Source organism: Apodemus sylvaticus, chromosome 21 (genome assembly GCF_947179515.1).
Source record: "Apodemus sylvaticus chromosome 21, mApoSyl1.1, whole genome shotgun sequence".
Taxonomy (NCBI): Eukaryota; Metazoa; Chordata; class Mammalia; order Rodentia; family Muridae; genus Apodemus; species Apodemus sylvaticus.
The window spans coordinates 36,391,812-36,418,248 of record NC_067492.1 but is presented as its reverse complement, the minus strand read 5'-3'; the positions used below and the strand labels follow the sequence as shown (position 1 = coordinate 36,418,248).

General features: G+C 43.2%; 1 protein-coding gene across 1 annotated transcript; it reads left to right on the top strand.

Moving 5' to 3' along the window:
* Window positions 1-17: 17 nt before the first annotated feature.
* Window positions 18-26,423, top strand: Ogfod1 (2-oxoglutarate and iron dependent oxygenase domain containing 1). The gene is made up of 13 exons (XM_052167111.1): window positions 18-298; window positions 2,082-2,227; window positions 6,013-6,059; window positions 8,543-8,643; window positions 12,076-12,192; window positions 12,689-12,780; window positions 12,992-13,120; window positions 13,501-13,614; window positions 15,384-15,463; window positions 15,712-16,025; window positions 21,348-21,470; window positions 21,826-21,884; window positions 22,537-26,423. Exons 1-13 carry the CDS (start codon window positions 145-147, stop codon window positions 22,696-22,698), a joined length of 1,638 nt encoding a protein of 545 aa, XP_052023071.1. The 5' UTR covers window positions 18-144; the 3' UTR covers window positions 22,699-26,423.
* Window positions 26,424-26,437: the final 14 nt, after the last annotated feature.

The window sequence follows — 26,437 nt, the reverse complement described above, 5'->3', positions numbered from 1 at the left end:
TTATGGAGATCCCGCCTCCCTAAGCTTTAGTGCCTTTCCACTGGGTAATGCTGAGGAACTAAGGAAAGGATTTTCGGGAACTGTAGTTTCTGGAGGGAAGTAGCGTCCTGACTTCCCTGGCGTGGGTCTGTGCATGGTGAGAAGATGAACGGGAAACGGCCGGCCGATCCCGGCCCAGCGCGGCCAATGAAGAAGGGAAAGAAGCAGGTAGCGGCAGAGTTTTCCGACGCTGTCACTGAAGAAATCCTGAGGAAGCAGGTGGCTGAGGCCTGGAGCTGCCGGACGCCGTTCAGCCATGGTAATGAGGTGCTGTGAGGGAGGCGCGGCGGCAAGAAGAGGTGATCCCAGCCACCTCCGACCCGGGCGCCGACTGCTGCTCGGTTCATTCCAAATTCTGCTGGATTTGAAAAGCCTGGGGAAGAAAATAAATATAATCTCCAGACAGTGTGGGGAAGTGGGAGACATGTGTTGAATTCTAGAATCAGAGATCGCTCATAGAATCCCTCTGCGGATTGTACGTCATTGGGCAATGCATATAACTTTGCTTTAGGGCCAGTATCTTTTTTTATAAAATGGAATCGTTAATAGTATTCCCTCTCTGAAAGATGGGATTGACAAACTGATGCTTGTAGACATTCATAAATGTTTCCCTGAGAAGCGGTAAATAGCTAGCGAGGGTCACTCTCCGCGGTTACGTGACTGACTAACCCTCGCTGGTGTTAAGAGCTTCCAGAGAAGCAAGCACCTGGATTTACCAGTTTTCACGTACCTTGTCGTTGGCCTAAGTGACGCACAAAATGAACATATCTTGAAAGGAACCATCGTTCCAGACATAGCTACAAGTTATTACCTTATACAGTGTGAATCTGGCTGGGTGCGTCTTGAATTTTCCCAGACTTGCCGGTTGGTCGTTTGTTTCATTTGAGTGTTTAAGGAAAGGAACCCTGCGTGCTCAGGATGCAGACAGAAGATGATTACATAAAATGCAGTCTCCAGCTGCTCAGAGACTTCTCAGTTTCCCTGTCTGTTGCAAAGGTGTAATGACTGTATCATCTAATCCTCAGTTGTAGAGAATGTAAAGGAAATAATGCTTTTAAGGCACCACTGGGTCAGGCTCTTTTTTTTTGGGGGGGGGGAAGGTTTTTGGATTTTTGGGGTTTTTTTTGTTTGTTTGTTTGTTTTGTTTTCCGAGACAGGGTTTCTCTGTATAGCCCTGGCTGTCCTGGAACTCACTCTGTAGACCAGGCCGGCCTCGAAATCAGAAATCCGCCTGCCTCTTCCCCCCAGAGTGCTGGGATTATAGGCGTGGGCCACCACTGCCCGGCTGGGGGCAGGGCTCTTAGTAAATCAGGATTGGTTGTTACTCATAATCTAGTGGGAGTGAAATCAATTAGAAGAGGTTAAAAACCACCTGATTTTTAAAAATCTAGACACCCCACCCCCAGAAACTTGGGGAAAGAAAGGGCAGGATTAAAGAGAAATGGCCAACCAGTTTTGCTACTCTTGTTTAATTTGCTATTCTGCTTTTACTTCACTATGGAGAGAATGAGTTAATCTAAAATGCAGGGCTGGAGAGATGGTTCAGTGGTTAAGAACACTGACTGTTCTTCCAGAGGTCTGAATTCATTTCCCAGTAACCACATGGTTCACACATCTGTAATGGGATCCGATGCCCTCTTCTGGTGTGTCTGTGGAGAGTGACAGTGTACTCCTGTACATTTAAAAAAAAAAAAAAAAAAGGATAAGTCTTTAAGAAAGAAAGAAAGAAAGAAAGAAAAGAAAAAGAATCTAAAATGCATTTGATGCAAGAATCAGTAAACTAAATAACTTAAAATAAAAACCAAGAGCTTCCATTTGGTGTTGTCCCTTCCACTCATTACAGCCTAACCTGGAAGCACAGTATGTGAGAACGGTAGTTCTGACTGAGTAAAGGGATGACACAAGGCTCAGTTCGTCATAAATTTCAGACTTTAACTAGTAGGCTACCAGATCTTCATGATGGTCTGTCTTTGTGTTCTGCTACTTGGTGGTCAAACACACAGAAGAGAGGAAAGACCAAGGTACTGTTTTCCTTCCAACAGAAGCTATTGCTTTGGACATGGACCCTTTTCCTCACTGTGTGATCCCAAACTTCATCCAAAGCCAAGACTTCCTAGAAGGACTTCAGAAAGAACTGTTGAGCCTGGACTTCCACGAAAAATACAATGATTTATATAAGTTCCAGCAGGTATTTATTCCTATTACATTCATTGGCTCTTCCTCCTCAGAAATTCCTTAGCTATAAAATCATCCACTAATGGTGGCTGCAGAGATAGCTTAAGATAGTGGTTAAGAGCACTTACTGTTCTAACAGAGGACCCAGTCAGTTTACAGCACCCCAGACATGAGGGGGTTCATGAACCTCTGAAATCACCCATTGCACACACCCACAGACAGAGTCACATACATCTGTACACTTTATCTATCTATTTATTTATTAAGGCTCTGGGTTCTAGATTAGGTTTGCTTTCAAGCATCTTCACCTTGGCACTGTTGAGCTTTCTTTTAACATGACCTTACTGAGTGTTAAAAATGTGCTAATCGCTGTGACAGTTAAAGGGAGAGTTTTGACAAGTCCTGCCCTCTAACATCTACAGTAATAGAGATGTTAGTGACAGAAAGGAAGAAGAAATGCTTTAAGCTAGTGAGTGGATCATAAACAAAGGGATGACATATACTTGGGAAGTGGCATAGTGAAGAGTCTTCTATTGAATATAATAGCCATTCAAACTCTTAGGTTCATGCCTTTGCTTTTTTGACTTGACATATTGCAGTTACAATATTCTGCGTTGCAATATATCTAGTAGAAATGGAAAACTATGTTTTTCCTTTGGGGAGTAGGAGTGCTGTTTGGATCCCAACACTGTGCGTGCACTAAGCACATACTCTACCACAGCTTTCTCTTTTCCACTCCTTCACTGCCAAAGCTTGGCTGTCCTGGAACTTGCTCTGTAGACTGACTTTGAACTCAGAGATCTGCATGCCTTGTCCCTTTAAAGTAACAGCAATAACAAAAACCTGTTGGGTTTTTTTTTTTTTTTCATTAAAAGAAAATTTTCAATTAAATGAAATTTTAAAAGCTCTGGAGCTCACGTCCCCTTCCATTTCCATCCTGGTTTTTGTTTGTTTGCTCACTTGTTTTGGGGTTAGTTTGATTTGGTGTGATGTGTTTGATTATTTGTTTGGAGAATGGGTCTCTAGATAGAGCCAGGGCTAGCCTCAAACTGTCACTCTTCCTGCCTGCACCTCCATGGTAGAGAGGGCCCAGGCCTGTGACATCACACCCACTAGCACAGTTCTTAAAACTGTGCAAACTGCTTCGCACTCTTTCTTCTCATCCCCGTCAGCACACTCTGGAACTATACCTGTTTGAGTTCTCTCCACCGTCCACATAAGAAAATACTATCATCACTTGGCATTCTTTGACCTTTTATGAGACTGACACATACACACTATGCTACAAAGGCAGGTAATCCTCCATTTTTTCAGAAGCATTTGTACTCCTTCCTAGAGACACATTTCTCCTCTCCTTTCAGGGTAGCATACTGACTTAATTATTTTTCTGTTTACCGTGAAGAGACACTATGGCCAAAGTAACTTATAGAAGAAAGCATTTAATGAGCACTTACAGATCCAGAGGGTTAGAGACCATGACCATCCACCATGGTAGGGAGCACAGCACGATTCTAGAGCGATAGCTGAGAATTCAAATCACAAGCACAGGGCAGAGAGCTGTGACTAGAAATCTTATGAGCTTTAACATCAAAGCCCACGCCCAGTGACACACCTCCTCCAACAAGACTGTATCTCCTCTTCCTTCCCAGTAGTCCGCCAATTAGGAGGCAAACATTTAAATATGTAAGCCTACTCGTTCAAACCACTGCACACACTCTCTTAATTTTTCTTTATTGTAGAGCACTTGTTCTTAGTTTCCTCTGCTGGGTTTTCTCCTTATAATCATCTTTTTTTTTTTTTAATTTTAATTAATGTTATGGGGAGAGGCATGGTGGGACAGTCAGTCAGAGGACAACCCTGTTATATGGTTCCAGGTAGCAAACCCTGGTTAGGAGGTTTTCACACAAGCACTTTTACATACTTAGCCATCTCACCAGCCCATATAACCAACTTCCTAACCACTGAGTCCTTTTTAATGCCAGACTAATCAAAGGCTTGATCTCTGAATTAAGACTGAACACAGATTTCCATAGAGCCTCATAGCTTCCTGTCTCTTCTGGGATGTCTTATAGGAGTCTCTGGTTAAGGACCAACACTAAACTAATCTCCTTCAGCTGATTCTGTTGTTCCCCTTGATCTCGGATCAGAATGAATCCATTCTTAACTCCCGGTTCACTCCTCATGTCCTGTCCACCAAGGATGTACCCTTCACTGCATCCCAAAACGCTTCCTCTGCTTCCACCATCAACAGAGTTGAGCCCATCCAAGCTCTCTCTCACCATAGTTATTGCATGGGCGTACTGGCCAGTCTCCTACCTTCACCCACCTATATAACTGTCACCATTATGTTCCTTTCTGTAAGTGGATTCAAGAGAATTGGAAAATTAGTGTTCACATCAAAAGTTGCTTACAAATGTTCATAGAAGTACTGTTTATAGTAGTTTAAAGTAGAAGCAACTAGATGTCTATCCACTGAGTAACGGGTAAACGAAATGCAGTATTCCAATCTAGTGGAGAGTAAGAACTGTAACATGAGTGAACCTTGGAAACATTTTGGTAAATGACAGAAGCCAGGCTTTGGGGCCAGTGAGATGGTTCAGCAGGTAGGAGCACTTGCCACTGGCAAGCATCTGTAATCTCAGCCTCCTCTGGTCAGCTGGGAAGTGCAGGCGAGAAGCTTGTGGGCCAGCTAGCCAGGAGTCTGCAGTACAGTAGAAACGAGAGACCTTACCTCGACAAGGTCCTGTGCCCATGGCACAGCCATGGCACATTAGTATAACACATACTAGTGCACACATACACATACTACTGATAATAAATATGATTAAGTTAAAATGAGAAGCCAGACTCAAAATGTTAATTGTTATGTGATTTCTTTTAAATGTCCAAAATAGGCAGATTGGCCATAGAAACAAAAACTTGGGTGATGCTTCTTACAAGCTAGTCATAGGACAGGATAGAGGCTGACTACCTAATAGATACAGGATTTCATTTTGTAGTGCAAAATTCTGGGCTTAAGCTACATGGTTGCCAGCATCATGAATGTGTAAAATTGGTAGAATTGTATACTTTCAGGTGGGTAAAATATTAGATTCTGTACAATGAGGATTTCCTTTTAAGATTTTATCTCATGGGGGCTAGAGAGATGACTCAGTAGTGTTAGCACTGGCTGCTCTTCCAGGGGTCTTGAGTTCAAGTCTTAGCAGCCATATGATGGCTCATAACCATCTATAAAGAGATCTGGTGCCCTCCCCTGGTATATAGGCAGGACACTGTATACATAGTAAAGAAATCTTTTTTTTTAATAAAAGATTTTACCTCATTCCTTCTTTGCCTGAAAACTAATGACTCTTCATTTCCTTGGTGACAGCCAAAGTACGTAGCATAGCTCCAGGCCAACACAGTGCCTTGTATTAGGCCTTTGAGCCTCGTCACCCTACCTATCACCACAGACCCTTCCCACTCAGCACAGCCCATTCCGTGCTCTCTGTTGTTGTCCTGTGCATATGTCACCTTGATGCTAATAAATCACATTTTAAGTCTATTCCATGTCCCCTTCAACAAACCTAAACTGCTCTGTACTAACCACTTAGGTATTTGTTGATTGAATAATGTACAAATACGATAAGTCATGTGCCCATGTCAGAGCTGCAAAATGGAGTGATCACACATCAGACCAGGTAGTTCTCTTCAGAGTCTAGGCTCTTATCTTAGCCAGAGTTCTACTATCAGAGTCCTTACTGTTCTTCTTTGTACATTTAACCAGGAAATCTTTTTTTTCCCCCTTTTATGATCAAGTCCGATGATTTGAAGAAGAGAAAAGAGCCTCATATCTCAGCTTTAAGGTAAGTAAGTAATTATATTTGCTAGATACCAACTGTGTGTTAGGCACAGCACTGAGTTTTAGATATTAGGTCATAAGCCGGGGCGGTGGTAGCTCATGCCTGTAATCCCAGTACTCTGGGAGGCAGAGGCAGGCAGATTTCTGAGTTTGAGGCCAGCCTGGTCTACAGAGGGAATTCCAGGACAGCCAGAGCTATACAGAGAAATACTGTTTCCAAAAAGAGAAAAAAAAAATTAGGTCATAAAGTCTATGTTGACATTTTTTTGTGTTTGGTAAAGGAGGTAACAAACCGTAAGAAACTAGATAAGTTCTTTAAGACAACCCAACAAAAATTGAGGGAGCTAAGATACAGATTTAAGCTTTGAATTGCTTGAGCACCCTCCCTCCCTCCCCTCCCTCCCTCCCACTCTCTCAACCTCCTACCCTCCTTTCCTTTCTTTTTCCCTTCATTCCAGACAGGGTCTCAGGCTGGTCTAGCACTGTTTATGTATGTAGCTCAGGCTGACCTGAAAGTCACAGAAGTCCTCCTGGCTCAGATTACCAAGTGCTGATTACAAACATGAATCACCATGCCTGACTCCAAATTCTTAATAATAAAATGTTTGGCTTTCTTAGTTATGGAAGAAACAAAGTAACAGTGGAGAGAGCAGTTTCTGCTCATGAAGCTAGGAAGTACTGAAAATTAAACTTCAGTGTTAACAGTTAGATACATTTTCATACTGCCACAGTACTTTAGAAGATGGTGTATCAGAACCCTTAAAAGTATATATTTAATAAGTTATTATGCTCATGAGTGTTTTGCCTGTGTGTATGCATGTGCACCATGTGTGTGCAGAGCCCATGGACATCAGAAGATGATGTAGGATCCCCTGGGACTGGAGTTCCCGATGATTGTGAGCTACCATGTGGGTTCTGGGAACTGAACCCAGGTTCTCTGCAAAAGCAGTTGGTTCTCTTAATCAGAGCCGACTCTCTATTTCTGCAAGTATGCACATTTTATAGAGTATTTCTAAGATCATGACAAAAGAAAGAAGTACTCAAAGATTCCATATAAGAAACTACACAACAATTAATATATGCATGAATTTTAATAAACATAATATAGTCACACTTTGTCAATTCAGTGATTTTTTTTTTAATCTCTAGGTTAGTTGCTATTTTATTCTATTTTAGTTAGCAACCTTTTCTCCCCTTAGCAATGTACAGTAGTTACTACATCAGAGACATCTCAGATGCATTGAAATACACTGTTTTCAATAGAAAAGAACTGCCACAGGCACAAACTTCTGTACCTATATATCAACAAAAAGAAAGTTTCTTTTTACTTCTTTGGGATTCTTTTTTTCTGTGATGAGCACGTGCCTTATAACAACTGTTTTTCATACATCTGGAAAGGTTTTTTTCCTTTTTCTTTTTTCTCTGAGATACTCCCATATATGATAGCAGCCTGTGCAGGTTATTTCTTGCTATCTAGAAGTATTGCTTTTGGGTTAGCTGTAACTTGTATTTCATACTAATTTAGGCTTTCCTCCTTAAGAGAAACAATTTCACTCTAACACATTTCATCTTGTTAGTCCAAGACACCTGTCATCTCTGACTGCACGTCATTCCATACCAGAAGAGACACAGCTAAGTAGCATGAGAGTGGGACTTCCCTGACCATTACAGAAAGTTGCTCTTTTTATTTGCCATGCGTGTTCTGGGCATCCTCATGAATAACATTAAAGATGCCAAGGATGAGAGGTGACAGAAGCCTGTCCCTGTGATGCATTCACAGTGTGGAAAAGATTGTTCTGTAGTATCCTTTTTGGAAGTTGATGATACTAGTTGGTTTTTCAGAAGTGTTTATTCCCACCCTTACCCCTCACTATTGTCTGAAGACCAGTGCAGCAGCTGGCTGTGTTGGCCATTCTGCCTAAGAGGCCCCTGTGCCTTTAGACGTTATAGGATGTAAACATTATAAGAAAATGGTGGTGGAATCTTTTCCCCAGGAGACTTAATATGTAGTAAATGACAGCACAATTGCATTTTATAGGAATTTCTGTTACATGCATTTGAATGAGCTAAAAATACTGTATCTGTACATATATAATTTGATCACATGTAAATCTTTTAAATACTTGGATTCAGAGTTTGTATTTATTTATTTGTTGTTGTATTCGTTTTTGTTATTACTGTTTTTAGATGAAATTTTTTTGTGTCCCCCCTGGGGGACCTGGTACTTATGGTAACCCTCCTGCCTTACCTTCCTCTATACTGGGATCAGAGTTTTGTACCACATATCCAATTAAAGATTTTTAATTATCAAAGTTAACATTATTTCAAAGTTGACTAACTGAGCTAGTTATAAATTGTGTTAATGAGGCTTCTACACAAAGACCTGAAGGCTAGCTTAGCTTATAATAGAATAAATGTAGGAGTAGCACTGCTGCAGAGCGAGGCCATGCTGGGACCTAACAAGCTGTCTTTTGTTCACACTTCTAGGAAACTTCTGTTTGAAGATTTTCGGGCCTGGCTTTCTAAGGTTTCCGGCATTGACCTAGATCCAACCATTGACATGTCCTGTGCTAAATACGAGTTCACTGGTAAGGAGGCTAAAACCCTGCTGTCTAAAGATTTTGCCGCTTTAACTTCACCGTGATGGGAAGGTAGCATCAGTGTACCAGGTAGCTTCGGGCCCTTGTAAGGACGCAGCTCATACACAGAAATAGCCATCGTAGCACAACAGGTAAGGTAATGGGTCTCTGTGGGCATATGAGAGCTACTGAACGTATGCACAGAAACATTCCCACACCAACTTGCATACAGTACTGTAAAACTCAGAAGGTGATGCTCTAAGTTCTGTTCTAAGACTTCTAAAAGTTCCCATCTCCTTTAATGCTGGCTTTTCTTCTCTTATTTTGAATTTAGTGAGTGGATATAGGACATGAACACGTAAATAGTAATAGTCCTGTCACCCACCTTCCCTCCTCAGAGCTTTCTTTCACCTTCCAGTTCCCCTTCAGAGCTCAGAAATGTGCACTGGAATATGTGTGCCTTTTTATATGGAAGGAAAGGTTACATACTCAGTTTTGTCTTACTAGATTTTGATTCAGGCTTGCTATCATGTATGGTCTTTGGGAAGTCTAAATTGGTAAAGCATTTTGGAGATAAACTTAGTAATGCATGTGAAAAGCTGTTACCTATCGTTAGTATTTTTTCTTACTTATTGTTTCCTTTTCTTTGAAACAGGGACTTACTTTTGTAGTTCAAGCTAGCCTCAGTCTAACGGGTCATCTGCCTCTTAACTGACACCACATCCAGCTTTTTTTTTTTTTAATTTGAAATAATTTCAAAAGGAAATAGAAGAGTCAGACATAGCACAAATAATTTGTTTTCCTGTTTCACTTGAAAGGCAGTTGCAGTCCTGAGATTCCATAGGCCTGAACACTGCAGTCAGTCTTCCTCTGTGAGAGAAATGAACTTCAGAGAGTCAGAAACCTGACAGGCCCGTGCTGGTCCCATCTAATTCATAGGCCTCGTTCACTTGTTACTATTTAGTCCTTGAAGCAAAAGGATCTAGTTGAGGATGGCGTACTGCATCCACTCGTCCTGTCTGCTGATCCTCCTGTGCTCTAGAATAGCCTCCCGGTCTCTCCTAGACTTCCTGGACCTTGATTCTAAAGACTTATGGACAGTTATCTCTTTTTTTTTTTTAATTAATTATTCATTTAATGTCTGGAGTACACTGTTGCTGTCTTCAGACACACCAGAAGAGGGCATCGGATCCCATTTCAGATGGTTGTGAGCCACCACGTGGTTGCTGGGAATTGAACTCAGAACCTTCAGAAGAGCAGTCAGTGCTCTTAACCGCTGAGCCATCTCTCCAGTCCCCTGACAGTTATCTCTTAACAACTCCTTCAGTCTAGATTTATCCGCTATTTCCTGGTGACTGGGTAATTCTCCTTGAGACGTGCATTTGGAAGGAATGTCATAGCTAATGCTGAGCTTTTTCTGACTCCTGCTGGATGGTTCCAAGTGACGCTGTGTCATATCCTTAGTGATGTGACCTTAGAGAACTTCCAGGGAGGCCAGTCTCAGATTGCCACACTTTATGGCAGATGCTTTTGCTGTTTGTTTTGCTGCTGGGATTGAACCCAGGGTCTCTACTTGCTAGGCAGACGCTGCCTCCGAGCCTCAGTCCTTCTCTCTCTTGTCTTTTTTATTTTTTATTTTATTTTTTTTTTTTGAGTTGGCATCTAAGTTGCCTAGGTTACCTTTGAACCGCCCTCCCCACATCCCACTTAGCCCAGATTGGCCTTAAACTTGATTCTCTTGCTCAACCTCAGCTGTAGCTAGGATTGTAAGCCTTTGCTTATCATACCTGACTGAGAATTATGGGAGACAAACCAAGAACCTTGGACATGCTGCTTTAAGATTATGTAACTGTCATGCTTCTCACCAAACTTCGGTTCAGTTATTTTCACACGGTAATTTTTATATTGTTAGATTACTGCAGTGTAAGTTGCCATGAGGTGGCTTGGTTATGTGGGTTAAAGGTACTTGCCACTAAATCTGACAATCTGAGGTACATTCCCAAGACCTACGAGCTAGAAGGGGAGGGCCAGCTTCCTACGCTGTCCTCTGGTCCATGTGTCCCTCTCCTGCCACCAATATCACAATAAATAAATGTTTAAAAATTTTTTTTAAAAAAAATTTTTAAACATTTATTTATTTTATGAATATGAGTACACTGTTGCTGTCTTCAGACATACCAGAGGGCATCAGATCCCCATTACAGACGGTTGTGAGACACCATGCAGTTGCTGGGAATTGAACTCAGGACCTCTGGAAGAGCAATTGCTAACTGCTGAGCCATCTCTCCAGCCCTTAAATTTTTTTTTTTTTTAAATCAAAGGAATGTGTATACCCATGAACAGTAAGATTCATTAAGGTATTCTTTGGAATAGCCAAGAAATACAAACAATTCAATAACAATTAGAAATACAATTAAAGAGAAAGTACATAGAACCTCTACACAGTACAGTAACTGCACCCATTAGAAGTAGGTCAGGGGAGTGATTGATATGGAAAGGCACTCGCTTTGTAATTGTGACAAACACAGCCCCCATCCCACTACTATAGCATTAACATTTCTTTAAATACATATAAGAGGGGAAAATACTACAAACATATGTGGCAAAATAGTATTTGTAACTGTATTGTAGATCAGTCTGTATTCATTGTGTTTAAAGCTTTCTGTATTGTCTGAGCTTTATTGCTACATTTACCAAAGAGAAGGGTCATTTTAAAACTACATGACAGTTAAAGCTGGAGTTGACCTGACAGATGAGTGTCGGGACTGACTGAACACAGAGGCAGATAGCAGCTGTGTATGTGCAGAGGCCTAAGTTATGCCCTGTGTGATTGCAGATGCCCTGCTCTGCTGTATGTGCAGAGGCCTAAGTTATGCCCTGTGTGATTGCAGATGCCTTGTTCTGCTGTATGTGTAGAGGTCTAAGTTATGCCCTGTGTGATTGCAGATGCCCTGCTCTGCTGTATGTGCAGAGGTCTAAGTTATGCCCTGTGTGATTGCAGATGCCCTGCTCTGCTGTATGTGCAGAGGTCTAAGTTATGCCCTGTGTGATTGCAGATGCCCTGCTCTGCTGTATGTGCAGAGGTCTAAGTTATGCCCTGTGTGATTGCAGATGCCCTGCTCTGCTGTATGTGTAGAGGTCTAAGTTATGCCCTGTGTGATTGCAGATGCTCTGCTCTGCTGTATGTGCAGAGGTCTAAGTTATGCCCTGTGTGATTGCAGATGCCCTGCTCTGCTGTATGTGCAGAGGTCTAAGTTATGCCCTGTGTGATTGCAGATGCCCTGCTCTGCTGTATGTGCAGAGGTCTAAGTTATGCCCTGTGTGATTGCAGATGCTCTGCTCTGCTGTATGTGCAGAGGTCTAAGTTATGCCCTGTGTGATTGCAGATGCTCTGCTCTGCTGTATGTGTAGAGGTCTAAGTTATGCCCTGTGTGATTGCAGATGCCCTGCTCTGCCACGACGATGAGCTGGAGGGGCGCCGGATCGCCTTCATTCTGTACTTGGTTCCTTCTTGGGACAGGGACTTGGGGGGCACCCTGGACCTTTACGACACTGATGGTAAGATGCACGTTTACCGCCTAATTCCAAGCACTTGCCTCCAGACAACCACTCTGACACACACTGTGTCCACTGAGAGAGAAAGCATGTGTTAGCACAGTGACTACCACAGGTGGAATTAGTGAGAGCCCGACAACCACCTCCTGAAGTTACATTTCAAGTTAGCTGATCTGGATGAAAAGTGGGCCTTGTTTCTGTGTACTGACTACAGAAGGGTAAAAAGCACTCCAAGCTACCTGTGCCTAGGAGTCTGCTAACAGAGTCTGTTTGACAAGAAACCGGGTCTTTTGAGGGGGGACTCACCACAGAGACCCTCATCTGGCTCTCAGCAATAATAGACAGACAGTGTGGTTCAAGCACATGTCACCTAGCTAAACAAGCAAGTTTGAGTGACAGGTAGGAGGGACTATTTGAGAATGCCAGGAGCTGGATGAGGCAGCCTGAAAGTGTTAATGTTGCTGGGCCCTCTTCATGGGTGTCTTCTCTCCTGATGCAGAAAACTTGCAGCCAAAGCAGATTGTCAAGTCTCTGATCCCTTCCTGGAACAAACTGGTTTTCTTTGAAGTGTCTCCAGTATCCTTTCACCAGGTAAAGACCGTAAGACAAACCTACAGTGCACGAAGGATCAAGGGTCTGGCTCTCTGATCACCCACGTCTGACTGTGATTCCTTCCTGTTGGACACACTGTCTCACCAGGCTGTTTGCATACCCAGCCTGGCGGCCTCAAGCTAATGTGCCTTGACTAATGTCTTCTCTCACCGTCCTTTGTGTGGATGTGCTGATGGTCTTGCTCTTGCAGGTGTCTGAAGTCCTGTCTGAAGAAACATCACGTTTGTCTATAAGTGGCTGGTTTTATGGTCCTTCGTTAACCAGGCCTCCTGCCTACTTTGAGCCCCCAATCCCTCGAAACCCTCACATCCCACAAGATGTAAGCATAAATTATGAGAATTCTTATCTTGCGAACTGTAGCATATCAGTTACTTTCCTGACTTTACGTGGGAGGACCATGAGAGCTGACACGTATTTTGCAGCACTAGACATCAAACAAATGGCCTTGCATATGTTAACCAAGCATTCTTCCAACAAATTGTACACCCAATATGCCTTTCTGATCTTAAAATTGGGTTTTGCTGAAACTAGACTTGGAACATCCTTGTTTCTTAGATTGATTTGGATAATGTTCTTGGCATAGTTTTCCAGTACTTTTTGTTTGATAAGAGAAACATAAAAAGTGAGGAGCGTGGACTGATTAAGAACAGAAGCTATAGAGACTAATGGATCTCCTTTATCTGCTGCTTTTCCTGTAAGCATGAAATTTTATATGAGTGGATCAACCCTGCTTACCTGGAAATGGATTATCAAATGCAAATTCAAGAAGAATTTGAAGAAAGGTCTGAAATTCTCCTGAAGGAGTTTCTTAAGGTAGGCCACTATACCCTGGTTTATATGTGTTGTTTGACATTTAATCTTGGTAAAATTGACTGCACCAAGATTTATTTTCCTTCTTAGTTTAGTTGTTTATGTAATTCTCTTCAAATGAAATACACAAATTATAATAATAGGCACTGCTGTCAGGTGTATGCATGATATCCCCAGAATTCTATATTCTATGAACTCTTTTTTTTTAGGTTTATCTTTTGTTTTTTAAATAAAAATATGAATGTATGCATATGTGCATGTGGGTGCTTAAATGTCAGAAGAAGGCATCAGTTCCCCTGGCACTGAATCAGTTCCAGGTTGGGGATCGTCTGTAAAAAGCACTGTAACCACTAAACCATCTCTCCTGTCCAGGACTATATTGCTCAGTGTATACGCATGCACATATACATTTCTGCCCTAATAGGGACTTGGTACTTAGTTGGGTTTTTTTCTATTCATTTGGTTAGTGTGATATTTTCTAATTTTTAATAGATAGATTGCTGCTTAAAGTTGATCTAATACTGAGTGTTTGACCATCATGAGGCAACTTGAGTAGAAAGAGAGCTGAAGGCGGAAGTCATGTCCTGGCTCAGCTTTCCCTGGCCTGAGCAGCTCAGTCTCACTAGGTGTCTGGCGTGCTACTGGTTACAGTGGGATGATACCCACCTCGCCTTTCTTGCAGAGTTGTGAGAGCTGCGTGAGATAGCGCATGCTGATAGAGCGCTTCATGACCACGGTGGGTACACGGAGACACATCGCCAAGAGCTCTCCCTCCACCAAAAAGGAGGAGGGCTTCTTAAACTGACTGTCAGAATTTCATAGCTGACATTGAATGGTACAGAATTTGAGAGGCATTATCTTGTTACAGAAATAATAGCAGCTAACAACTGTTTGTACTTCCATTTCCAGGGGACCCAATGCCTCTTCTAGCCCCGATGGGCAACGCACAGATACATAAACACTTAGGCAAAGCACCCATATACACATAATAATATTTTAAGTAAAGTCTCTTATAGATATATTTTAATAGAAAGCCAGGTTCTTACATTGTGTTTGACTCTTCTAAATTCAAAAGTTTCTTAAATGAGGGGACAAGTAGGACCAAGAGAGTCTATATTATTGTGCACACATGTTCATTTTAGTGATACTAGCTAATGCAGTTTAACTTGTCCTCATGACATCCTAAGAATCCAAGAACAGTTAGTGTCACTAGGAATTTGAGATTTAGTGATTAGCAATTTAATGCAAGCTATACAACCACTAAGAGCTGGGGAAAGGGTCAGTGAGTGAGACCGTTTGTTTCATAAACGTGAGGGTCTAAGCTCAGATCCCTAGCACCCGTGCAAGTATGTGTTTGTTTGCTTATCTTCTGGAGCTGGAGATAAGAGAATGGAATTGCTGGCTACCAACCTCTTGTTGGGAGAGGATCTGGAAACCACAAGCTCCGGGTTCCAGTGAGGGACCAGTGGAAGAAATACTTCTCTGGCTTATACATGCATGGGTGCATGTATTCATGTGCATACATTCACATACATCACATGCATTTATGCAAGTAAAAATATTTAATAGTAAATTTACAAACACTTAATGGACTAGCCCATTAATTGGCTCTTTTAGGTACAGCTGCTACAGAGATCTTGTATGAAAGAGGAAATATTCAAATGGACTGCTTAGGAATCAGCCAGCTGATATTCTGCAGAGCTGCTTCTCCTGCTGGAATAGTGAGGGATTGCAGGAGGATTTGCTAACTTCTCTATTTGCTTATTTTCCAGCCTGAGAAATTTGCAAAAGTCTGTGAAGCCTTGGAGAAAGGAGATGTAGAATGGAAAAACCAAGGTCCCCCAAACAAAAGGTAGAGGTCACCATCACAGGTGCATCACAAGTTTAGCATCTCTTTTTCATCTGCATAGCTCATCCCCAGTGGGACTCTTGCCTTAACACTTCGTTCCCCGGGACATGCTGTAGCAGGTTCTAGCCGAGTCTCACTGTTACCGGAAGTTGTGCCATCATTTAGGGAAAGGGTCAAAGCGAATGTCCAGCTTCGATGGCATGGGCAGTCTCCCGTGTGGGACTGAGGACCTTGCCATCGCTGCTTTGCAGGTTTTATGAGAAAGCAGAAGAATACAGTCTCCCAGACGTGCTGAGGGAGTGCATGGCCCTGCTGCGCTCTGAGGCGCTCTTCTTGCTGCTCTCCAACTTCACCGGCCTGAAGCTTCACTTCTTGGCCCCTTCGGAAGATGATGAGACAGAGGACAAAGGAGAGGGGGCAGCAGCCAGCGCTGCCGGTGGCACCGAAGAAGGGACCAGCCAGAGCCCATCGGAGCCAGAGAATAATCAGGCAGCCGCTGGTAGCCACAGTCAAGAGAACGGTGAACAGGCAGACCCAGAACCACAGGAAGACGGAGCACAGAAAGGTGAGCGGTGTCGGGACTCAGCTCTGTTGTTACACGAAGCCATTCCACAGTCAACTGAGTCATCCCTGGGTGTCAGCATGGCCGTGCTCCAAGACACCAGACTCAGGCGATTGATCCTTATCTGTGTAGCAAGTGCCTCCTGAGCATCTGCTGTTGCACTGCCTCTGCCTTAGGAACAGCAGAGCCAAACAAGTCAGCTCTCCTGGATCTTGAGTTCTCCTAGGACCTGGCAGAGGTCAGAGCTATACCCAGAAATCAAAGGAAGCTCACCCCATGTTGAAGGCTTACACGTCATCTCATGTCGCTTCCCTTGGGAGCGTGTCCCTCACCCGCTGTTCTCACTCTAGTGAAGTAGACTAGCTATTCTCCTCCTGAAAATGCTTGTCCTGCATTCCTTCTTCTCATTCAGGTCTGAGCCCTGGCACGTCCTCATAGAAGCTTTCCCACAATGCCTTCTCGCCTGAGGCTGCTCAGCTATAGCCACTCTTTATCACATGACCCATTACAGTGCTGCATCCATGCTGCCACAGTCTCTGTGAATTCATACATGCATCAGACCCATTGTGTGTGGAGGAGTCATTTGGAGTTGTTTTTTGTGTGTTTGGAGTCATCCACCCCTTTGGCTCTTACCAGTCCTTCTGTCTTCTCTTCTACATAGCTCCCTGGTCCCTGAAGGGAGAGTTTGATAAAGACATCCCACTTAGGACTGAGTATTCCAAAAATCTGTTTCTCTATATTGTCCAGAATATAGACAATATTATGTCTCTGTGTTAGTCCCTATCTACTGCAAGAAGAAGCTTCTCTGATGACTGAGCAAGATCACTGGGACAAACAGAATCTAATAATTAGGAGTCAATGTTATGATCCTTTAGCAGAACACTATTATTTGTTTTTTCGTTAGGCCTATGATCTATCCAGTCTTGGGTTTGGGCCACCGATGCCCTGTCAGGCATGAGTTCCATCTTATGGAGTAGGATAGGCCTTAAATCCAGTCAGTGTGGTGGGTTGCTCCCACAGTGTTCGTGCCACTATTACTTACGCCAGCATATCTTTCGAGCAGTCCACCTTTGTAGATCACAAGGTTTGCAGCTGGGTTGATGGTTACCTTTTCTCATCTGACAGCATGCATAGTACCCCCCAGTCACTCATCAGAACTGCCATGAACACTCCTCAGCAGGGGTGAAGCCTCTGGCTAGGTACCGCCTTGACTTCTCCATGTTCAGTGAGATATGTAAATGCTGTCTTTAGTAATAGGCCTTACCGTCAGTTTATGGAGAATGTCCAATCTTAGCAATGGCCTGAAATGCTTTGGGGTTTCCATGGAGATGCTTTGGCCAATGACTCAGCTAGATATAACCCATTCCTGGCACTGGTGGTTTCACTCGATGGCAGAAGATGCCTAGTTGGGATATTGTCTTCCCTGTTCTTGATTGAATTCATTTATACTTCTGCACATGTGTTTCTATCTTAGGAGACTTCTACAGGAGTAGGTTTCCATATGTCCCTCCCCATTTTCCATTCAGAGTTAACTTTCCTCCCCCTTAGACCCTTACTCTAGCCTCTGTGATTATATGAATTGTAGTATCAAATGCTTAAAAACTAATATCCACATATAAGAGATATCATACAGTAGTTTTCTTTTAGAGTCTAGGTCATCTCATCTAGAATGATTTTTTTTCTAGTTCCACTCATTTACCTGCAAATGTCATAATTTCATTTTTAACACCTCAATAATATTCAATTGTGTAAATGCACCACATTTTTATTATCCAGTCATTGGTTAATGGACATCTTCCCTGTTCCCAATTTCTGTCAATTAGGAACAGAGCAGCAATGAACATAGATAAGCAATATATCTGAGTACCTCTGGGTACATGCCCAAGAGTAACAATCTTGAGCTGGAGCCATTCCCAGCTTCCTGCAGAACTGCCACACTGATTTTCATGGTGGCTGTACAAGCTTGCACTCCCACCTTCAATGAATACGTATGTGTTCCACTTTCCCCTCATCCTTGACAACGTGCGCTAGCATTTGGTTTCTTGATCTTGGCCATTCTAAATGGTATAAGATAGAATCTCAAAACTACTTGTATTTTCAATTCCCTGATGACTAAGGATGTTGAATATTTTTTCTCAACCATTTTTGTTTGATCCTTTGAGATTACCTGGCTTAGTTCTGTACCTTGCATTTGGTCCATAAATGTTTAAGATTCCAATATCATCTTGTGAGATTTTCCTTTGAATTTTTAGTGTCCTTCCCTTCTCTTCTGATTAGTTTTGATTTGAAATATCTTGTCAGATACTAAAATGGCTTCACCTGCTTTCTTTTTGAGTCCATTTACTTAGAATACCTTTTCCATCCTTTTATTCTAAGGTGATATCCATTCTTAATGGTATGGTATGTTTCTTGGATACATCAGAAGGCTGTATCCTCTTTTCTCATCCTTTCTGTTAGTTTGTGTCTTTTTAGAAGGAATTGAGACCATTGATATTAAGAGTTGTCCATGAGCAGTATTTATTGATTCTTGCTATTTATTTGTTTATGGTGTGAGGTTTTTTTTTTTCCCACTCTTCTGATTGACTGCTCTTGGATTATTTAATCCTTCTTTTCTTGTGTGTAATTAATCTCTTCAGACTGAAGTTTTCTTTCTAGTGCCTTCTATAGAACTGAATTGGTAAATAAGTACTGTCTAAATTCAGTTTTATCATGGGATGTCTTATTTTTTTCATCTAAGATGATGGATAGCTTTGCTGGGTATAGTAGTCTGGGCTGGCATCTGTGGTCTCTAAGAGTTTGTAGAACATCCATTCAGGCCCTTCTAGCTTTTAGAGTCTCCACTGATCTGTCAGGAGTTATTCTAATTGGCCTGCCCTTTGTCTTCTGGCTGCTTCATCTTTTTCCCTTCTAGTTTTTAAATTTTATTCCTTTGTTCTATACATTTGGTATTTTAATTATTCTGTCTCTTGTGGAATTTTTCTGGTCTTGTTAATTTGTTGTTCTATATGTTTCTTGTAGGCATTTAAATGCATATATGTAAATGCCTATAAAGATCCTTCTTTACAGTGGGAAATTTTTCTTCTATGATTCTGTTGAAAATATTTTCTATGTCTTTTACCTGGGTTTCTTCTCCTTCCTCTATGATTATTATTTGTAGGTTTTGGTCTTTTCCTAGAGCCCCAGATTTTCTGGCTGTTTTGTGTCTAGGTTTGTTTGTTTGCTTGCCTTTTTTTTTTTTAGATTTTGATTTTCTGTAACATTTCTCATCCCTTGTCCTCAGGGCTTGTTGGTGAGGCTTCTCTCTGAGGTTTTTGTTTGACTTCCAGAATTTTTCACTTCAGTGTTTTTGTGGGGTTTTTTGGTTTTGGTTTTGGTTTTTGGTTTTGGTTTTGGTTTTTTTTTGGCGGGGGGAGGATGTTTGGTTGTTTGGTTTTTGGTTTTTCAAAACAGGGTTTCTCTGTATAGCCCTGGCTGTCCTGGAACTCACTCTGTAGACCACGGTGGCCTCGAACTCAGAAATCCACCTGCCTCTGCCTCCCAAATGCTGGGATTAAAGGCATGTACCACCATACCCGACTTCACTTCAGTTTTTCAGACTGGGGTTTTCTTTAACTATTCTCTTTTAATTTTCATGTCTTGAACTATTCATTATTTCATCCCACTGTGTCTTTGTGTTTCATAGACATGATTAAAAGGTTTATTCACATATTCTTTAAGGTCCTTGAACGTATTCATAATTGAACTCCATGTCTTGTGCCTCAGTTGTATCGCGTCTCCCAGGCCATACTCTAGTAGGGTTACTGGGTTCTGGCGCAAGCACTTTGCCTTGGTTCTCCATGTTTGTTTTTCTGGCTAAGCATCTGTAGTTATGATTGAGGTGATTCGAAGTGTTGATATCTTGGTTTCTGTTGCCCTCTCTGCATTTTAGGAAAGTGTGGTGTGGCTGTGGGTGTCCTGGTAGAGAATGCCTCTGCAGGTCAGTGAGTGGCAGAGAGAAATGGAGATGGGCTTAGGAAAAAAGCTGTGAACTGTGGGAAAGAGCTAGGGCATCCTGTCCGCACTAAGAAGCAAGGTCCCCAGGGAGCTGGAGGCGAGGTGAAGGGAGGGGCTCTTGCAGGTAGACCCCCGAAGGGAAAAGATGTCTGCAGAGACGAGGAGAAAGGGGTAGGGGAGCCCAGGGTCTATACCAAGAGTTGGAGTCTTTAGGGAGTGGGGGTAGGGTGAGAGCCCAGAAAGGAGAGTGAAAACCGCTTGCCTGAGTCCCACCCCAGGGTGCTCACTGGGACCCCAGGCAGAAAGTGTTTCTAGGTTTCTCTGACTGACACAAGGAGTGGGGAGGCCTAGAATCGAGAGCTGAGAGGATCCACAGGAAGGAGCTAAGTTGGGTCTATAACCAAGAGGCAGTGGAGGCCCCAGGGTCTCCGTCTTCCTTTAAACTTTATAGAATGTTTTGTAATTTTGTGGTTCTTTTTGTGGCACTGGAAATAGAAACCAAGACTTGGCCATGACAGGCAAGCATTGTCCACTGAACTCTCTCCCTAACCCTTAGACTTAACAAAATATCTTAGTACTCAAAGCTGGGCATGATGGGACACCTGCAATCTCAGTAGTCAGAGGCTGAGGTGAGAGGGCTGCATGCAAGGTTAGTCTGGGCTGTGTAAAGACCCCAGCTCTTCCCAGTAGGCAGCAAGAAGGCTGGGACCAGAGCTCGGTGATCAACTGCTTGTCTGCCCTCCCTGGCTCCTCAGTTTGATCCTCAGCAACAACAAAAAATTTTAGTAACCAGTCTATCTGCCTACTGTCCATGCTTCCTGCTTTGTTGGTGACAGGAGAAATCTCTTCCTTGCTTTAAGATACATAAACTATACTCAAGGTTTGTTTATTTACTGATTCATTTTGTGATTAAATCTCTACTTCATCTAAAATGTAAAGAAAGTGAAACTCAGCCAGGTGTGGTGTCAGGGCCCTTTACCACATTCACTGGCAGAAGCAGGTGACTCTCTTGAGTTTAAGGCTTGGCCTATGTAGTGAGACACCAGAGAGAGAGAGAGAGAGAGAGAGAGAGAGAGAGAGAGAGAGAGAGAAGAGATATTAAAAACTCAGCATTCCCCACTAAATAGTAAGACCTTCTAACTTCTGACTGACACGAGAGAGAGAGAGAGAGAGAGAGAGAGAGAGAGAGAGAGAGAGAGAGAGAGAGAGATATTAAAAACTCAGCATTCCCCACTAAATAGTAAGACCTTCTAACTTCTGACTGACACAAGATACAAGCATTTGTATCAAAGTTGTAAAAAGTTTGCTGAGCGTTACTTTGTGCTTTCCTAGAATCAAGCGTTCCCATGTGTCAGGGGGAGCTGAGGCGTTGGAAGACTGGTCACTACACCTTAGTCCACGACAACAGCAAGACTGAGTTTGCCCTGGACCTGTTTCTGTACTGTGGCTGTGAAGGTAGGAAGGAGCCGGGCAGTGGGTCATCTCCTTAGGACAGGCAAGCTCTCCAGAGGAGACTGTCCCTGGCTCCTGGCCACAATCTCAGAACTCTACAGGGTGTCGGGGAACAGTGAGTTTTAGTCTCCCCAAACAGGATGTATATCTGGGTATGGAAAGGTTAATTCCATTAATTTCCTCTCTCAGTATTCATTAGTAAGACTGGGCTTCAGTTCAGCTGGGAAATTAAGCATTTAACAGAGAGGGGATCCTTGGTAGCAGATGCTGAAGGCCAGTACAGAAGTCCCAGCGCCCTGCTCAGCAGGCGGCCATTCTGGCAGTGGGAGCTCAGTGCCATTTGTCTTTCCCTTGGCAGGCTGGGAGCCAGAATATGGCGGCTTTACCTCCTACATTGCTAAAGGTGAAGATGAAGAGGTAAGTGGCTTCCTTCTGCCAAGTTCTCCTTTTCAGCTTTTGAAAAAGTTCTGTTCTTCAGACACCAATTTATTTACATATTGGTTTTATTTGTTTGTTTGTTTGTTTGTTTGTTTGTTTGTTTGAGGCCAGGCCTCACTATACAGCCCAGGCTGGCCCCATCCTCGGCAGACACTCCAGCCTCCATCAATCAAAGGCTGATGTTCCAGGTGTGAGCCACCACGGCTGACAAGTCACATGCATTTTATTACCTCAGCCATTGTTCTTGGCTGATGAATTCCTGCTAGCCTGACTCGAGGTGGCTCTAATTCTACATGAATATACTGAGCTTGCAGTAAGGCTGTGAACGGAAAATCAGCACATTACCGTTCAGCCTTACTGACAGCCTGTGTTAAGAGGCATGCCCTCTGCTCTTTCTAGGTAGTTGGAAACAAACACATGAGGCAGCATCTTTTCTGAGTTTGTGCTGGTGGAGCAGAGCATGTTGGGAAATGAGACAGAGAAAAGCTCATCTCCTAATTAAAAAAAAAAGCCTCTTGGCACCTCCTGCCAGCTCAAACCCTCACTGCGGAAAGCACCTACTCTGTGGTGACTCACCACCGAGCTGAGAAGAAGCTCTCGGTTTTGATGTGTCTCCTGTTTCCTGTTTCAGCTGCTCATAGTGAATCCAGAAAACAATTCTTTGGCATTGGTCTACAGAGACAGAGAAACTCTGCGATTTGTGAAGCACATTAACCACCGAAGCCTCGAGCAAAGGAAAACCTTCCCAAACAGAAACGGTTTCTGGGACTTCGCATTCGTCTATTACGAGTAGCAAGATTGGGCAAAGCCCGCCAGCATTCACTCCACCAGTGCTGGGAACACGGAGTCTTCGTGGAGTGAAGGAAAGCAGGGCATGCTGGGTAACAGTGTCCTCCAAGCAGGCTGTCCTTGCAGGCTGTGCTGGTGCACACCTGTGATGCCAGCTTCCGGAGGCAGAGGAAGGGGACCTTCAGTTCCAAGGTCAGTGTGGCTTACACAGTGAGACCCTGTCCCAAAACAAAACAAATCTTGGTCATCCTTTCATCAAATTCACCATTGTCCTCAATCTAGACACCATGCTAGAGCTGTGTATGCATTCCTTGGTTTTTAAAAAATGTTTTCCCCCATTTGAATTCTTTTGGTTCTATAGTAACTGCCTTGGCAACTTTCTAATTTTGGTGATTTTTTTTTTTTTTTTAATTTATGGTGTATATACAAAATTTAGCAAGGTAACTTTTTTTTTTTTTTTTTTTTTTGGCTTAAGGTTTTGTTTTGTTTCTTTTGACAGGGTTTTACTATGTAGCCCAGGCTAGCTCTGAAGTACTGATCCTTCCACCTCAGCCTCCTAAGGGCTGGAGTTGCAGGCATGAGCCAGTGCACCCACCAATTCCTGCATGTATATGTGTGGAATTGAGCACACGGATGTGCTCCAAAGCGCCCATCACTGCCATCTGGAAAACATCCATATCCCATAGGGAGTGGGAATGGGTTTTCTGTCTTGCCAAAGGGAAATGCTGCTGCCCTTCTCTGCTGACTGTTTGCTTCACGAGTGAATCATACAGTGTGCCTCGCTTCCTAATTGGCTTGTTTCACTTAGCACAGTGTCCCAGGGTCCATCAATGTTTGCAGTGTTTTTCACTCTGAAGTGGGTGTAGAAACTTGCGTAACCCTCTTCATGCTGAGCCCAAGAGCTGGCACAGTTTGAGTCATCACTCTGCTCCCGCTGTGGGCTGAGCTCCTATCTCAGGATAGGGTACACTCAGTACCTAAGAACTAGATGTCTTGCTCCTTTGGAAAAGGTCTGGCTGCAAACTAGCATAGGCCCAGGAATTCCATGGCTGCTTACTGCCCTATGTATTTCCTCTCGTGTCTACTGCCTTCCAGACTTGGAACCGTGGCTTCTCTGAGTCTAGCCTCCCAGTGACTGCGTTCCTAGATGCTGCAAGGCCGGGTGTGGAACCTGCTGCCTTTCCCTTCCTTGTGAAAGACCCCGTGCTAAAAGGCAGTGAGTGTCAGGAGGATGGGATGCCCTCCTTTTGTTTCTGGTCTTTTCCATGAACTTCCCCGTGGGGCTATCATAGCTTCTTCCTTTGTGGGGGTTCGTGATGGCTGAGAGATGTCCACCCCACACCACCTCTATTTGCTGCTTTCTCGTTTTCTGACTATCCTTGCGGGTGTCAGTGGCGACCTTACATATTAGTAGGAAAAACACTGGACCCTTAAGTGTCTTAGTCACACTTCTCTGACGTCCTAAAAGCCCATCCAAATGCATTCTCTTTTAGATTGATGTCTTTCAATTTGTCTTATTTACCCCAGTCAGTAAAACATATTTAACATTCATACCCTAATGAATACTTATAAGTTTTATATGTTCTGGTATTAATCATAAAACAAAATAAATTTTAAATAATGGCATGAGACTATCCAGACCTAAACTGAGAGGGCATACTTTAATCCCAGCTTTTGGAAGGTAGAGACAAGAGGATCAAGGGTTCGAGACTATCCTCAGCCACACAGCAAGTTCAAGGCCAGCCTGGGCAACAGTACACCTTGTCTCAAACACAAAGATCAAGCCGGGAGTATGAGGCACACATCTTCATCCCAGCACTCAGGAGGCAGAGACAGGCAGATCTGTGAGTTCAAGGCCAGCCTGGTCTACAAAGAGAGTTTCAGGGCAGCCAGAGCTACATAGTGAAACCCTGATTCAAAAATCAAAAACAAAACACTATCCAGACCTAGTTTTAGAGTTGACTTCCCACACCAGGCAGTGATGTGCTGTTGCCCATGCATACTGTTGTAAACTCCACAGCACTTTAAACCAAAGTAGTGCTCAAGTAGGACTACACAGACTTTGTTGCTAATGGTTAATTTTGAAGCTTGCCTTTTCTGAACTGCTGTAACTAAAGGCAGACCCGCTTCCCCTCCCCCCCCCAGTTGAAGTGCCTGAGCAGAAAGAGCTCTGAAGGGTCCTTCTGTCTTTGCAGAGCCTCCTGGCCTGCAAGAGTGATAGAACCTGCAGGTTGCTTTTCTGCTCTGAGGAGCAGCTGCTTTTTTTCAGTAGCCATGTGCCACATTATTGATGTGTCTGTGAGATAAATGGTGTATGACAGTGGGCCCGTCCGTCTACAGTGGAGCTGAAAGATTCCTGTTTTCCGAATCACTCAGTCACGGTGAGGCTAGGGAGAACAGGCCGCCTGTGCTGCCACTGCCTGAGACATCAGCCTTGTCTATAGCAGGCTCCACCTTTGTTCACTCACACTTCCTGCTTAACAGTACTGTTAAGGCGGTAGTAGTTCCCATGTGCTTCAGGCAGGTCCTTCACAAGGAGGAAGGCCTGGCTCCGGGGCTGGGACTAATGTGCATGTTACCGCCCCTGAAGACCACAGTGGGGCGAACAGCACAGGTGGAAGGCAGGGATAATGAAGACAATCAAAAGTGTGTGTGTGTGTGTGTGTGTGTGTGTGTGTGTTAACAGAAAATTCAGAAAGGTTAAAAAAATGAAAATAACTCGAAGGAGATATTTTTGTACAGCTATTCAACGTAAAGTTATAAGTCAAAGTTTAAAATAAAGTTCTATTGCATAAGCTAAGGCTACTGAAGATAAAGTATTTTTGACATGTTGTCCATGTTGGAAGGCAGAAAAACTTCCACTTAGTCTGTCCAAGTATACTGTCGCGCTTGCAGTGACCTCGCCTCAGCTTGCAGTCACCTCATTCTTGATCCTGATTGGTTGCTGCTTTGGGCATGGGGCAAGAGTCAAATGTAGGCTCTCAGTACCTCTCTTTGGTAAAAGCTACGCTATTTTCTGTGTGACCAATGGCATGTCTCTCTTAATGAACCTCTAATTCTTTCTTGTTTTCTTATTTATTGGTGTTTTTGAGAAGGGTCTCTGTATGCCGTAGCTCTCCAACGGCTAAGATTACAGAGTACCACCATGTCCAGCTGTGAACTTCCAGTTCTTGTAACTCCTTTTCCTAAAGGTCATAGTCCCTCCAAAGATAACAGCTTTATATCTCTTCAGACTATATAAATAATGCATGTTCATTGTTGAGAAATTAAAACCATGTGGAAAAACACAAAGGTCCGTTGGAATCCTACCATCCTGTGACAACCCTGTGTTGCTGTGAGCGCGCCGACATGGCCACCCTGCACTGTATTAGGAAGCATGACTCCTCTCTGTTCTCTCTTCCCTTTCTCCTGTTGGGTACAACAAGGTTGTAGGGCAGTTTGTCAGGCGGGGCTTGGAGGGAGCCACTAAAGTGACCGCTACATACAAGAATAAAAATAGTTCCTCAGTGGGTCCATAAATGTGTCTTTCAGGTTTCTTATGAATGAAAATGAGCAGCCAGGGGTGCATTTGGAGATCTGTACTCCAGCTAATGCCACCCCAACTGACAGACTGCCTTTAAGTTTGTTTTTCCTTAATATAAATGTTTACACATACATTTGAGTGATTAAAAAAAAATGGATGTCTGTATTTTTGGTTTTCCCCACAAAATAAAAGTATTTGTGCATTTATGCTATGGTGGTAA

What these genes read in the sequence shown, in the direction of transcription:
- Ogfod1 (XM_052167111.1), top strand. Translation starts at nt 145, where the DNA reads ATGAACGGGAAACGGCCGGCCGATCCCGGCCCAGCGCGGCCAATGAAG. An exon ending in TGCTAAATACGAGTTCACTG is followed by an intron (nt 8,644 to 12,075) that starts GTAAGGAGGCTA and finishes GTGTGATTGCAG; the next exon opens with ATGCCCTGCTCTGCCACGAC. An exon ending in GGACCTTTACGACACTGATG is followed by an intron (nt 12,193 to 12,688) that starts GTAAGATGCACG and finishes CTCCTGATGCAG; the next exon opens with AAAACTTGCAGCCAAAGCAG.